The 16,438-nt window shown below is 43.8% G+C and overlaps 1 protein-coding gene across 5 annotated transcripts in view; it reads right to left on the bottom strand.

Annotated features, from left to right (window-relative positions):
- ESYT2 (extended synaptotagmin 2) overlaps positions 1 to 16,438 on the bottom strand; it is a 172,652-nt gene that overhangs the window by 109,204 nt on the left and 47,010 nt on the right. The window contains exon 1 of one of the 5 annotated variants that reach the window (XM_056519557.1): positions 10,389 to 10,409. The exons of 3 other annotated variants lie outside the window; for them this stretch is intronic. Coding sequence is in view for 1 of the 2 variants with exons in the window: in XM_056519554.1 (XP_056375529.1) it covers positions 2,894 to 2,968 (75 nt within the window). In the remaining variant the exon portion in view is untranslated. Of the gene's footprint in view, positions 1 to 2,893; positions 2,984 to 10,388; positions 10,410 to 16,438 lie in introns of those variants that run through there. One more of the 5 variants, XM_056519554.1, reaches the window with a different exon arrangement.

Below are 16,438 nucleotides of genomic sequence, written 5' to 3'. Positions count from 1 at the left end.
GGATCCTGTATGTGTGAACGTACCCTAAAAGGCCAGGAGACTGCCCTAACAAAAAACATCAACAATCCACAGGAGTCCAGCAGTCAGACCCCACTGTTATCTTGAGAACAGGGGTCCTGAGTCGCTCTTGGAATAAAAAGGTCACTTGAGAAATGGGGTAGTTTCCAAAAGGTTAGAGGAGCGTTCCTCAATGTTGTATTGATTCGTCTTTATCAACAGGTTTAGAGCAGTCTTTGGTGTAGAAAATGTCTATGTTGAGCAAAATTTGTGCAACTTTTTCTAAAGTATACCGGTTTGAAGAAGCGCTGTGATAGCGTGAAACAGTCTGTCCCTGTCATGCTCCCTGCCTCCACCTGAGCACATACCCTGTGTCATCTTAACGCTTGAATAAAGCTGAGTTGGATGGTGAGTGCTGTCTTGTCTTCTGTTTCTACATTGTTTTATATATAGACATCTCTGCCTCCGATATGGGAAAACAATCATCAGAAGAACTTCTCCATATAGCTCCTGCTCCCAATATAACGAAAACTACTACCGCGCCATTTACATTAGCGTCAGTCTTTTCATAACAATATGGCGGTTATATTTTAATTACCTGTGGACCATGGATATGACCCTGAAGGGGAACCGGTGGTCTCCACCAGGTAGAACATGTCACCCGTTTTGCATTTCTTTATTTTTACTCATCATTTTCCTTCTATTGCGTTTCCATGAACGTGTGTCATAAAAACAATGACATAACCCTGTATGTGTTTACAACCAACAATTGTGGTGAATGTAAAAGATGTAAATGAGTAATAACACGTTACACTTCATCCAATTCATCTGCTGAAGACGAAGGCTCCCGCTCTTTCCTTCACCTGTCTCTCACCACAATATAACAAAGCATATGTATAACTGGCAACGTCAGAACCCCTGCTGTGAGGATAAACTGCATGGATTGTACCTTGCACTATACAGTATATTTAATAACATTTAATGCATAAACAGGATAAGGAGTCCATTTACCATTTGCTGCAAATAACTGAAGTGAATGTGACATGCAGGAGCACAAGAGAGGTGTTCGAGCACAAACATAATCCAGGACAAGGGATTAGCTACATCATACTGTAAATCCCAGGCACCGTATCATCTCCAGAACAGATGCAGAAAATCATAAACATACAAATGTTGGTTGAATCTGGTTGGCACAAGGCCTATAAGGATAGAGCTGGACCCCCAACCCTTGGGTTATAAAGGGAACCAGTAAGCTTTATATCATGCTCAAAGTAGGAGGTGTTAAGCAACAGCATGTATGCCTCCTCCCTTCCCTGTTTTGACTGATAGATTTACAGGGTTTGGCTTCCAACACTGAGCCCTGTACATCAATTTGTAAAGGTAGGGAGGGGTGGGGGAGGGAGAAGGCATGTATGCTGCAGCTCTGCAGGTTTTCCTTGACACTTGAGTTCAAGGATGATACAAAGCTAACAGAATCCCAAACATAGCTAGACTGAGGAGTGGAGGGGATGCTCAGGTTTTCACCATACACTGAGAACCCTGCAGGTAATCCTGAGGTCACTACCCTCAAAACAACAGCAACAGAGGGTAGAACAGGACTGAAGCAGAAGACGAGAAGTGTAGTAAGGGTGCGTGCACACCAAGTTTCTGTTATACAGTTCCCGTATACGGTTTCAAGTTAAAAACCGTATGGACCTGTATAGAAAACTGTATGCATTGACTTAACATTGTAAACTGTATGTCAAACACATCATCCAGTTTAGTACGTTTTGCATCTCATACAGTTTTGTCCAGTTTTTTACCCGTATCCAAAACTGTAGTCTACCACGCTTCTTGGTCCAGGTGAAAAACTGTATTAAACTGTATACAGTTTTTAACATGGGAGGCAATGGGAACCGTACAGAACTGTATGTGTGTACGGTTCCATCAGGTTTTCACCATACGGTTTTTGACTTTGCACAGTTTTTTTTCTTGGAATTTCAATCAAACAAGTGAAACTTTATTCAAAACTTTATTAAAAAACGGATGCAACCGGACATCATTTTTCAAACAGTATACGGTTTTCAACCGTATATGGGTTAAAATTTGTACACACTTTTTGATACAGTTTAGTCAGGTTTTGAGGAATCCGTTTTTCATCAAAAACCTGATACATGAACTGTATTGCAAAAACGTGGTGTGCATGCACTCTTAGAAAGGATGAGGTCTGGGCCAACAAAGCAGAGAGCACAGTGGTCAGACAGAATATATATATATATATATATATATATATATATATATATATATTTTTTTTTTTTTTTTAATAAAAGGAATTAAACTTCCTGTGGAGAATACATCATCTCATAAGTACTGGAAGGATTAAGATTTTTAAATAGAAGTAATTTACAAATCTGTATAACTTTCTGGCACCAGTTTGATTAAAAATAAAATTAAAAAAAAATAAACATTTTTCACTGGTGTACCCCTTTAAAGGGGTACTCCACTGCTCAGTGTTTGGAACAAACTGGGAGTCGGGAGCTTGTGACGTCATAGCCCCGCCCCCTCTTGATGTCACAGCTGTCCCATAACTGCACATAATGTTCTAGAATCCCTGTCAATGACCTAACCCTATTAGTAAGTGATGGCTCAAGTATTGGGCAAAAACTTATACCTGTTTCCTTTAAAGAACATATTGTACATGAAGCAATAATATTCTCAATATCTAATTATATATATATATATATATATATATATATATATATATATATATATACACACACACACACCGTATATACATACATATATATATACACACACACACACACACACACATACACACATATATATATATATATATATATATACACACACACACACACACACACCCTGTATATCTTCCAAAGTACACACATCCTACCCTGTCACTTTTTAGGAGCAATAAAGTAAGTTTCATGGACTGATGGTGGCATGTCACCCGTTCTCTCCACTTCATGGCAATCCTCTATACCACATCTAAAAATAAAAGACCAATGTAAATAAACTAGAGAACAGAAAAGGATTTTCTTGTATGGATGCGGTGAAAGAAAGCAAGCATTGACTTGAGGCTATAAATACCCGGCCCGGCGGGTGGGAAACGCTCTGTTATTCTGGTGACACAATGTCCTCTATACATTCCTAATTACACAGGCAGCAAATAATACATTCTCTTCTCTCCTATAAAACACACGCGAGGTGTAACCACTTGTCATGAACACTCTGCAGCCTCTGGACGGGCACCCATGGGCACTGCGGCCTATTTTTACACCGTCATGGGAATCTAATACAACATTCTGAAGGTTTTCCAAGAAGATGGTATATTTACAAGGCACATATGCATTCAGCTACCGTTGTATTCATGAGAATGTAACCTACATATGTTAGTAGGAATCACTAGTGCATTGTTTCCCAACCAGGGAGCCTCCAGCTGTTGCAAAACAACAACTCCCAGCTTGGCTGTCCGAGCATGCTGGGAGTTGTAGTTTTGCAACAGCTGGAGGCACCCTGGTTGGGAAACACGGCACTAGTACATGACTATAAAAGGCCATTTTCACACAGTGTTTTCAGTGTCTGTGTATACTCCAGGACCTGACATATATATATATACACACACACACACACACACACCAAAAGCATCTATAGGACTCTATTAAAGGAGTAGTCCAGTGCTGAAAAACTTATCGCCTATCCTAAGGATAGAGGATAAGTTTCAGATCGCGGGGGTCCGACCACTGGGGCCCCGACAGCCCGCGGGAACGGGGAGTGTTGACCAGCGCACGAAGCAGCGGCTGACACGCCCCCTCAATACAACTCTATGGGAGAGCTAGAGCGCTGCCTTCGGCAATCTCCGGCTTTGCCATATATCTGGCCAGCGAGCCGGGTCCCTGTACAGAAAGACTTTTTTTTTTTTTTTAAATCAACTGGTGCCAGAAAGTTAAAAAGTACCTCTCATCAAAATATTTTTTTTACAAATATTTTATAGTTTAATATTTGTAGATTAATTTTCTAATTTGATTCTATATAAAAAAACACGTACAGTATTCTACGCAGATTTGATGCGAAGGATTTGTAACTGCCGATTAGAATCTGTGCTCAGTCATTCAATTTACATTGAAATCTGCACAGAATACTGTCTGTGTAATCTTCTATTTTCGGTATATGCAAAGGAGGTGCTAACTGACACCGGCCAGGCTAACTGGCACTCTGACGTCAGTGCCGCTGGCCGCAGCGCCGCCCAGCTCATCAATATTCCTCCCCTCCCTCCACCTCTCCCTCTTCTCCCCCGCTCTGTAATGAAGAGAGAGGGGAGGAATATTGATGAGCTGGGTGGCGCTGCGGCCAACGGCGCTGACGTCAGAGTGCCAGTTAGCACGGCCGGTGCCAGTTAGCACCTCCTTTGCATATACAGAAAATAGAAGATTGCGGCCGAACAGCACAGCGGATCCAGGCACGGTAAGGATCAAACTGATCAGCGTCCCCCGCACTACCACCCAGTACCGCGGGTTAGGGGGGGGGGAACAAGATGACAGTTTTCATTTAGGGTGCGTTCCCACCTGACGTATACGCAGCTTATTTTACGCTGCACAAAATGTATGGCAGCAGCGAGAAATACGCTGCGTATTCCTCGCTCACTATACACCAGGGCTTTCCAGCAGCAGCCCAAAGCGTGTAGTAAGTTTTGGACGCGCAGGGCTGCCGCCGGAAATCCGTGTGTATAGTGAGTGAGGAATACGCAGCGTATTTCCCGCTGCTGCCATAAATTTTGCGTATTGTGAAATACGTTGTCAGATGGGAACGCATTTTGGGGTCTCCCTAGGAGTCCCTGTTTTAGTGATTTCGGACTCACGCCGGCCTGACTGCTGAGTCTGAAATCGCATACTAAGCGCAGCTCCCTGCCTGTCAATCAGACAGGCAGGAGCAAGTGCTGTGCGCGTATCCCTGCAGGGCACGGCAGCTCTGTACTCAAATGTTCCTTCTCTCTTCGTGTAGCCAAACAGAGGAGGAGACTCAGAGGCTGCCATCCCTGCCCTGTAGTCAGCCTGAATGCGCGCTCCCTAGAGGCCGGCCCAGCCAGGCATCAGATGACATTGCGCCTGCCGGGCCACGCCCAATTCATTCCCTTGTAAACAGCACAAAACTGAGCTACCGAAGATAGAAGAAATGAGGTATTTACAGGACGTTTTAACTAGAAATAATCGCAGGGATAGAGATAGTTGGACAGGGAAAGTTTTGCTGATGATAGGTACTCTTGAAACAGATTTGTAAAAAAATTTAAAAAAACGTAATCCTTCCAGTATTTATCAGCTGCTGTATGCCCTACAGGAAGTTTCTATCTAATCACAGTGCTCTCTTCTGACACCTCTGTCCATTTTAGGAACTGCACAGAGCAGGAGAGGTTTGCTATGGGGATTTGCCCCTGCTCCATACAGTTCCTAAAATGGACAGATGTGTCAGCAGAGAGCACTGTGGTAAGACAAAAAGAAAAGAACTTCCTTTGGAGCATACAGCAGCTGATAAGTACTGGAAGGATTAAGATATTTCAATAGAAGTAATTTACAAATCTGTTAAAGTTTCTGGCACCAGTTTTCCAGTGGAGTACCCCTTTAATCCAAGGCCTAAATAACTAGAAGCAGATCCAACTATATGTCTATATAGAGGTTGCTTATAAAAGGTATACGTCAGGAAATTCCACCAATGCATTCCTTTGACAAACACTACAAAACATAGTGTGAAAGTAGTCAAAGTCGTCCAGTTTGGAGACCTGTTTTTAAGGGTCCACAGCTGGATAGACTAAAACACCACCTAGAAATAAGAGCTAGGATCTGTTCACATTGGGATGTCTCTCTACGGTATTCTGCTCCATTGTTTAGAACTTTTTTTTTTGTTTACTAACAGCCCCATTCATTTCAATGGCATTTTCCATAGATTTAGCAGGCCTTAAATTTTAGACAGATGTTGGCCAATCGCCCAATACACATGGACACTTGGTTGGCCAAGCATGTATCTATTCTGAACAGGAAGAATGCTGCTGCCAAACACCAGGGGAAAATCAGAAGGTCAAAATGCACATTAGGTGGTCAACCGATCCCACCAAAAATCTGTGACATTTCACCAAATTTACTCTAATGCATAACGTAGAATAACATTGCATGATCTGGTTTGCTTTAAATGTGCTATGTCACTTGCAAAAAGGTTTGACATGTTGTACAGACATCTTCCCCACCAAACGAAAGGAGAGAAGCTTGCGGCTGAGCACTGCTCCTCCCCCTCCCCTACACTGTGTAAAAGGAGATGGTCCCGTAGACTTTCTATAGGAGTCCATCTTGGTAACAAGGACAGAGCTGGAAGCAGACAAACTTAATGTACACTCCTCTTTGTTCTAGTGGTCAGTGGGGGTCTTAACACCCAGAACCCCACCAATCAAAACTTTTTACACGTCTCTGACATACCAAAAGCTTTGGGAAGTGACAGGTGCACTTTAAAATCAAATGGGTTAAAACTTATGCAGGTGCGTGCTGAGGCGATGGCAGATTCCCGTGGCTTCTTGACCTGTTTTTAAGAAGGTGCATTGTCAGCTGGGTGAACCTACTTCCAGATGCTAGTGATTTGAGTAACCAGACACATACACAGATATATCTGCCCTTTCCTGAGTTATAGGGTTTTTTAACCTATGGGCTGTGTTCGGTATGGTTACTGTAAAGTGTATTCAGTGCTGCCCAGTATCTCACAATATCCTGTTCACTAAATGTGGCCAGCACTAGATACACGGCCCCAAACATTAAAGGGGTACTCCGCTGGAAAGCATTTTATTCCAAACAAACTGGTACCAGAAAGTTAAACAGATTTGTAAATTACTTCTATTTACAAATCTTAATCCTTCCAGTATATATCAGCTGCTGTATGCTATAGAGGAATTTATTTTCTGTCTGATCACAGTACTCTCTGCTGACACCTCTGTCCATGTCAGGAACTGTCTAGAGCAGGAGAGGGTTGCTATGGAGATTTGCTCCTTCTCTAGACAGTTCCTTAAATGGACAGAAGTGTCAGCAGAGAGCACTGTGGTCAGATAGAAAAGAAAATTGAAAAAGAAAAGAACTTCCTGTGGAGCATACAGCAGCTGATAAGTACTGGAAGGATTACAATTTTCATAAAGAAGTAATTTACCAATCTGTAAAAAAAAATTTTTTTAAATCAACTGGTACCAGAAAGTTATTTTCCAGCGGAGTACCTCTTTAAATATACAAATCCCCTGTTAAAGTCACCGTACCGAACTCAGCCCATATTATAGTCACATAACTAACATATAACACAGGAGTTACATGCTACAAAAAATTATGTGATAAGCCCCCTAAATTATACAAGGAATACACATTTTTTTTCCACGGGTCCTCTTTAATGTATGCATTCTCCATAGTTATAGGCTGCAACAACTATGGGTATGTGTAGATTTACAGGCAAGCCCTATGAATAATATGATCCTGCAGTCATAGGTTTGGGCCCTAATTCATGGCCTGACCCCACACAGCACCGATCTTGTAGACTTACTCATTTTTCAGGGCCTTTACATGGCTTGAGCGAAAGTCACGCAAGATGGCTGGATTGTTTGTGTGGCTCTTTGCTGTCAACAACCCCCCGGCCAAACATTTCCTAATACACGGGAGATTCGTCAGCTTGCCCCATTATACAGGACGGACTTGGTCTGTTCGGTCCATTATTGGTCCTTACTGTACTTCTCGATAATCTATGGCAGTGTTTTTTCCAACAGTGCATTTCCAGCTGTTGCAAAACAACAACCCCCAGCATTCCCGGACAGCCAAAGGCTGTCCGAGCATGCTGGGAGTTGTAGTTTTGCAACAGTTGGAGACGCACTATTTGGAAAACACTAACCTACAGAAAGAAGAATGGACCAGGAGGAAGCAGAGTCACATGACAAAAAGTTAAATGCAATGGACCAATAAAAATAAATGGAAAAAAAATATTTGGTTGGAAAAGTTCAAAACTTTTGTACGTTTGGTCATTTACAGTGCATAGTGAAAGTATTCGGCCCCCTTGAACTTTTCGACCTTTTGCCACATTTCAGGCTTCAAACATAAAGATATAACATTTTATTTTTTTGTGAAGAATCAACAACAAATGGGACACAATCATGAAGTGGAACAAAATTTATTGGATATTTCAAACTTTTTTTTAAAATAAAAACTGAATAATTGGGTGTGCAAAATTATTCAGCCCCTTTACTTTCAGTGCAGCAAACTCTCTCCAGAAGTTCAGTGAGGATCTCTGAATGATCCAATGTTGACCTAAATGACTAATGACGATAAATAGAATCCACCTGTGTGTAATCAAGTCTCTGTATAAATGCACCTGCACTGTGATAGTCTCAGAGGTCCATTTAAAGCGCAGAGAGCATCATGAAGAACAAGGAACACACCAGGCAGGTCCGAGATACTGTTGTAGAAAAGCCGGATTTGGATACAAAAAGATTTCCCAAGCTTTAAAAGGGTTCTCCGGTGCTTAAACATCTTATTCCCTATCCAAAGGATAGGGGATAAGATGCCTGATCGCGGGAGTCCCACTGCTCCCGTAGGCTTGCATTGAGGGGTGGAGCATGACGTTACACGCCGCCCGCCCTGTAGTCACTCGTAATCAGACTGATTACAAATGGGGTGCCGCGTGCATGATCCCGGGGGTCCCCAGCGGATAAGATGTTTAAGCACCGGAGAACCCCTTTAAACATCCCAAGGAGCACTGTGCAAGTGATAATATTGAAATGGAAGGAGTATCAGACCACTGTTTGAAGCCTGAAATGTGGCAAAAAATCGAAAAGTTCAAGGGCGCCGAATACTTTCACTATGCACTGTATGTAAATGATTTAAACAAACTAACATTTTACTCCTGAAGTTATTGGGCACACGGACAGCGAATGATACCTGCAGCACATGATGGTACAGAAATAAGACACAATAGAAGCTGCGTGTGCAAAGTCCGTACAATAGAATATTTCCTATCTCTGAAGTCCTGTAAATCTGCTGCTTATCAGATACATGCAACAGATCCATGATCCGGGAGTCAAGGACAGTGTAGTACAAATTCTCCCATATATACTGCTTATGTTTATATATACATATATATGTCCCAAATGATCAGAGTCCATAGTACACTGTATCACCTGCCGCAGCTGTTTACAAGTAGGTGCGCTGAGTCTGCTGAAGAAAGTGGAATTTAAAGGGGTACTCCGGGGGAAGAGAATTATTTTTTTTATATCGACTGGTACCAAAAAGTTAAACAGATTTGTACATTACTTCTATGTAAAAATCTTAACCATTCCAGTACTTATCAGCTACTGTATGCTCCACAGGAAGTTCTTTTCTTTCTGTTGTTCTTTTCTGTCTGACCACAGTGCTCTCTGCTGACACCTCTGTCCATTTTAGGCACTGTCCAGAGTAAGAGCAAATCCTCATAGCAAACCTCTCCTGCTCTGGACAGTTCCTGACATGGACAGAGGCGTCAGCAGAGAGCACGGTGGTCAGACAGAAAAGAAATTCAAAAAGAAAAAAGATCTTCCTCTGGAGCATACAGCAGCTGATAAGTACTGGAAGGATTAAGATGTTTAAATAAAAGTAATTTACAAATCTGATTAACTTTCTAGCACCATGTGATAAAAAAAAAAAAAAAAAAAATATTTGTTTTCCACCGGAGTACATCTTCAATGATCTAAGGATTCAGTTCACACAAATGTATTCTGCTACAATCTATGTACGTTGCCACATAATAGCGCCGAGTGATTGGGGGGGGGGGGAATGTGCGATTGCGATTATGGAGGTAAATATTGCAATTTGCCATTGTGATATGATAAACACTGAATCGCGGGGGGCCCGCCGCTACGCCCCTTCCCATACACATGAATAGAAGGGGCGTGGCAGGACGTCACGAGGGGGCGTGGGGTTACATCACGTCTCCAGTCCCGAAAACTTCTGGTTTCTGAGCCTGGAGACGCAGCTCCGCACATAAAGCGGGTTAGCTTTTGAATTTCAGCGACAGCCCAGCCCCAGAGTGTGTGATATGTGCCGGGCCAGTGCACGTAATTATAAATTATCCCAGGGGCCCATATCACTATATATATCGCTATTCGCATAAAAATCACAATTCGATATGCGATATATCATGCAGCCCTATCACATATTGGAAAACTAGTTATGCAATAACCACAGATAACCCAAAAAAAAGACGCCATAGCTGTGCTCCTGGTCCAATGGGTATCATTGCCTTCGGCTGCTCATTTTGAAGTCTTAGTTTCAGATCACATAGGTTTTCCCGGATCAGTTACACCCTGTAATAATCTATCATTACCATCTGTATTTATTGACTGTAATTACCGGTTATCTCAATTGGCTTTCCATGTTATTGGCTCATAGAAGTCAGGTCTCTGTAGTTTTCAGGCTTTTAAATCCTTCTCTGACAGGTAGACACAGGGGAAAGACAAAAAGAAAAGGGTTTGGAAAACTTTTCTACTGTATTTTAGAAAATGCCATAAAGCACTGGCTCCTCTTTGCTAAATTTAAAGATATTTAGCTATATAAAACAGTCCGTCAATATAGTGTAAAGGCCCATGCAAATGGTGGTATTCGAGATCCATTTAGTTTGTTGCCCAAATAGATCCTATACTGTAGCCGCGTGGGGATTTTTTGTATGGAGGCCCACAGAAAATGTTGGGACTATCATGTTCTCATGCACGTTACATTCCAGAAGTTCTTACCTAGAAGCAATGTCATGGAGTCATCATATACCAGCAAATGGAGAGTGTCCACAATACAGAAGTCATATGGGACTGCATGGATGTACAGGGATTGTGCACATGGTTTAAAGAGGTACTCCGCCCCTAGACATCTTATCCCCTATCCAAAGAATAACAGATAAGATGTCTGATCGCGGGGGTCCCGCCCCTGGGACCCCTCGCGATCTTCCTGCAGCACCCGACGTTCGCTTAGAACACTGGCTGCGGCACTGGAGGCTCGTGAAGTCACGGCCACGCCCCCTCAATGCAAGTCAATGGGAGGGGGCATGGCGGCCGCCATAGACTTGCATTGAGAGGGAGTGAGTGATGTCATGAGGGGGGAGTGTGGTTGTGACGTCAACACTGCATCACCAGTCATCAGGCACGGAGCAAAGTTCGCTCTGTGCACCGGATGTCTGGGGTGCCACAGCAGAGATTGCGGGGGGCCCAGTGGCAGGACCCCAGCAATCAGACATCTTATCCCCTATCCTTTGGATACGGGATAAGATGTCTAGGGGCGGAGTACCTTTAACTTTGTGCATGGACTCTTATGGAAAATGCACACTAGACAAACGTTTTGCAATTCTCATGGCAAATCCATAGCAGATAACAGCAACAAAACATATTTTTACCAGACAATGGTCTTTTCTGGCCCATTGTAACTTAAAACCAAACTCAACATACAAAGCTACGGACAGTCCAGATCTGTGAAATGTGTCAACAGCTGGAAGAACTGACCAATCAGAATGGGCATTTACTGACAGAACACTTGTATTACTGAAGTGTATGCACTGACTGGCAGTCTGGTAGCGCCCCCTAAAGTACAGGGAGGTATTACATGTCCTGTACTACTCTTTATCTGTGCCAGGGTTAGCTGCTCCCTTGGACACCAGGTGAGGACGGCTCCATGTTACTTTTTTAGGACACTGTGTACTGTACAGGACCCTGTAGACGCTCCTGTCCTTTATATAGACAGTGATTACAGCTCCCAGAAGATCTTTATTACTTTTATATGTAAGGATTTGCTTTATCTGTATTAGTTATCTACTTCTTTTTTGTTAAATCGTCACTTTTTCCTATTTGTGGATGACATTTTTAGGCTTTAGAACTAGTTACCAGGTTTTCGTAGAGTTATGGTCTCAACATACAATGGTCATTCTGGGACCAATTCATATTGTAACTTGAGGGACCACTGTCCATAGATTGGTTATTTTCCTGATCTATTGACCTGTGCTGCAGATACACTGCATATTTGTTGCAAATTTTGGTAAGTGAGAGTCAACACAACGCCTTTATTATTTTAAAGTGGTTCCCCAATAAAGTCTTCATAAAACAGGAGATCCTTGAGATTAGAGGCGAGGAGGCACTGGTACCTATAGCCAAATGTGATTTATTCCGGTCTGGTCACAGATACAACATAGGCTGACGGGACATTTCACGCTGACATGCGCTCAGTCATGACCTCCATAAAACAGGTCCTATGCCGTTACTGATGGAATTATAGGGCACCTGATGAGGTCTTGATGGTGGGGAAGCTCAGGGATTTTGCTGGAGATATCACAATCCCAGAAACAATGTATCAAAGCGTATCACTGGAAGATGGGTATCAAATGGGTCTTTTTTCTGCACTTCTCTCATTTCTATTTTCCTAACGTTCCGTCACTTTAATACTGCAGGGCAGGCTGTGATCACACATTGGCTATGACTCAGACCTGACGTGCAGGATTTGGCAAGCTGAGGCGCTCACTTGATGAATGGAAGGGTCTGCTTCCAAATTAAGTTTCAGTCATTTAGACCATTTGAGGCGCGTGGTTTTCCTTGGTGTCTCTGAAAGTCATCCCGCTGTATTGTAGGCTGGAGGACATGTATTTATGGCAGTCATACATCCTGTGACGACAGCTGTGGTAATTGTTACCATGTGGACTCCTGACACACTGTGCCCACTTCTACTGGACATGAAACTGTAAGGGTGAAGTTATATATACTCTCTCAGCTTTACTGTATTCAAGAGTTCACTAGTCAGCACTGCAGAAAAGAGTCATGAGATCATCACCTCAAGACATAACGTAGTGACTACCATAGTGTTATCACATATTGTACTGGCTTCAGCATGCTTTTGTGTGATTTACCACTGAGGTTATCACCCCTGACCAGCCCCTACAGCCTACATCACCATCTCCCTGCCATATACATATTTATTTTTACTGGGACATTTAGAGAAAATCATGTCTGTTTACAACATGTCTTGTGCTGTAAAATGCCCCAGGCAGAGGAGCAGGCAGAATGAATAGAAGGTGCTGCATCCTCAGTCTGATGTGAAATGTGATGTTCTGCAACAGCTCTGGGGGGAATGGCAGGAGTGCTGTGGGAGGGAAGTAGGCCACGTGGGAGGACTGTGATAAACATCTCTGTCCATTTTAGAAACTGTCCAGAGCAGCATATATTTGCTATGGGGATTTTCTCCTACTCTGGACAGTTCTTAAAACGGACAGAGATGTCAGCAGAGAGCACTGTGGTCATGATGTCAGCAGAGAGCTCTGTGTTCCAAAAAGAAAATAATTTCCTCTGTAGTATTCAGCAGCTAATAAGTACTGGAAGGATTAATATTTTTAAATAGAAGTAATTTACAAATCTGTTTAACTTTCTGGCACCAGTTGATTTAAAAAAATACATTTTCCACCAGAATACCCCTTTAAAATGTTGGCGTTTTGTTTTTTAGAACTGGGGCAGATGGGTAATCAATGCTTCTGCCCTCTCTATTTTTATTTATTTAATTTTTTTATTTTTTAACCTGATGTCAAACGACGCCCGTTAAAGAGCACCTTTAACTAAACTTTTAATATATTGTTCCTATGTATTTATTAGACACTTAGCTATTTACTTGCTGTTAACATTCTCAACCTTTATGTTTTTAATGTGATTGAAAAAATAGCCACTAGGTGACTCTCTTCTGTTCCCTGTTGCACGTCAAACAGTTACAAGACCAAACTCAGGAAGCACGTGCGGGGCTTCAGTACAGAGACACATGCAGACTTTGTACTGAGCATAGCTCTCACACACAGCTTTCCCAGGCTCCTGAAGGGCAAGTGATATGCTTCGTACTGAAGTGCGCCGACGACAGGCAGGGCCAAGCGCGCCGACGACAGGCAGGGCCAAGCGCGCCGACGACAGGCAGGGCCAAGCGCGCCGGCGACAGGCAGGGCCAAGCGCGCCGGCGACAGGCAGGGCCAAGCGCGCCGGCGACAGGCAGGGCAAAGCGCGCCGGCGACAGGCAGGGCAAAGCGCGCCGACGACAGGCAGGGCAAAGCGCGCCGACGACAGGCAGGGCAAAGCGCGCCGGCGTCAGGCAGGGCAAAGCGCGCCGGCGACAGGCAGGGCAAAGCGCGCCGGCGACAGGCAGGGCAAAGCGCGCCGACGACAGGCAGGGCAAAGCGCGCCGACGACAGGCAGGGCAAAGCGCGCCGACGACAGGCAGGGCAAAGCGCGCCGACGACAGGCAGGGCAAAGCGCGCCGACGACAGGCAGGGCAAAGCGCGCCGACGACAGGCAGGGCAAAGCGCGCCGACGACAGGCAGGGCCAAGCGCGCCGACGACAGGCAGGGCCAAGCGCGCCGACGACAGGCAGGGCCAAGCGCGCCGACGACAGGCAGGGCCAAGCGCGCCGACGACAGGCAGGGCCAAGCGCGCCGACGACAGGCAGGGCCAAGCGCGCCGACGACAGGCAGGGCCAAGCGCGCCGACGACAGGCAGGGCCAAGCGCGCCGACGACAAGAAGGGCCAAGCGCGCCGACGACAAGAAGGGCCAAGCGCGCCGACGACATGCAGGGCCAAGTGCGCCGACGACATGCAGGGCTCTGTGCAGTGCCTAAGGGTACAAAAGGGACAATCACTAAGTTATTTTGATGTTTGTTTATAGGTTTCCAGACTTCACTCGACGAATGCTTGCAAACCTGTTATATCACATTATAGAATATTGGAAGTTTTACTGCTGTTCTGTTTTCATCGCTAGTCATATAAAGTAGGAAAATCTGACGTCAAGAAATCAATCTGCACAATTATAGATGATCATTTGTCTGGTGTAGAGAAGCGGCTCCTGCTGGGAAAACATAGAAGCCATTTCCAGAAAGCTTTGTGTCTGGGGAACGAGTGCCCATTGGTGCCGTTACTTTATACAATGTATCCTGTTATAATTCTTTAATGATTTTTATACCGGTACATTTCCATTGGAAGTCATGTAAAGTTAGATAAAAGGGTTTATGTTATGCTTTCGGGGATTTGAATATTTTAGTTGGGCACGCCAAAAAACTGATAATGGGGGTCCAGGTGCTGAAAGGGGGGTTTTCTTTTAGTCATATGTTCTATGATGTGGGTAAAGAGTGGTTATGCATGAATGGCCCCCACTACATTTGGGATTTGGGCACAAACCAACCCATTTTTGGAACTACTGATGAAAGGACCAGTTGTCATCAAACAAATATTGTGGAAAATCCCTTTGGTAATGTAAACTGAGATAGGGAATTCCATGGCCTCAGTGTTTTGAAGCTGCTTCTTCCCTTTTCAGCAAGTCATGTAAGGGTGCATGCACACCACGTTTTTGCTATCCAGTTCCCGTATACGGTTTTCCTTCAAAAACCGTACTAAAACGTATTTTTATTAACATGGAAGTCAATGAGAACCGGACTAAACCGTATGAGTGTACTGTTGCATCCGTTTTAATCCCTCCGTTCTTATTATTGCACATGCAAGCCGAAAACACCACCCACCTTCTAGAATGTTCTTTCTGGAAAAACCTTTATTTAAAAACAAGGCGAACATTGACAGACGTATACGTTTTTTTAGGGTGAAAACAGATACAACCGGATTAAACCGTACATCACGATTCAAACCGGATACAGGTTGATCTATGTGCACACTGTTTAATACGGTTTTTGCCTATCCGTTTTTTACAAAAAACCTGATACAGGAACTGGATAGCAAAAACCTGGTGTGCATGCACCCTAAGACATCAGGTGCTAAGGTAACATTGCTGGAGGCAATATGTTGCAGTCCCTACACAGCGCCATTTTCAGCCTAAAAAGCCTTTAAACCCTCTGATCGGGCCAAAACGACACCCCATATTTTTGCCTATACACATTTAATTATTAATGTGGCTGTAGGAGGCCTTGTTTTATGCATAGAAATAAATTTTTGTAGGTACATTATTCTAAATGGTCTCTTTTATTTTTAACTTCTAATTAGCGCAGTGTTTCCAAACCAGGGTGCCTCCAGCTGTTGCAAAACTACAACTTCCACCATGCCCAGACAAAGGCTGCAGAGATTAGAGGGAAGCTTTGATTTACCTTTCAGAGACAGTGTGAATCCTCTGGAGGAGGCAGACAGGCAGTTGGCTGTCTGGCATGCTGGGAATTGTAGTTTTGCAAGAGCTGGAGGCACCCTGGTTGGGAAACACTGCATTAGCGGATTACAGATTTACATGTTTACTTTGAATGTATTAGTATACATGTGCGTGAACTGTACAGCAGCCATCTAGGTCCCCATAGCAGACCGCAAAGCAGCTCCCTAACCCACAGGGGCGCTGTCAAACAGAAGTACCCTTTTGATAATGCCACATTCACTTTCAAAAGGTCAATCAAAAGGTTAAAGGGCTGGGAT

Source organism: Hyla sarda, chromosome 5, assembly GCF_029499605.1.
Source record: "Hyla sarda isolate aHylSar1 chromosome 5, aHylSar1.hap1, whole genome shotgun sequence".
NCBI classification, from domain to species: domain Eukaryota; kingdom Metazoa; phylum Chordata; class Amphibia; order Anura; family Hylidae; genus Hyla; species Hyla sarda.
The sequence above is the reverse complement of the archived record's forward strand: the minus strand, read 5'-3'. Positions and strand labels throughout refer to the sequence as shown.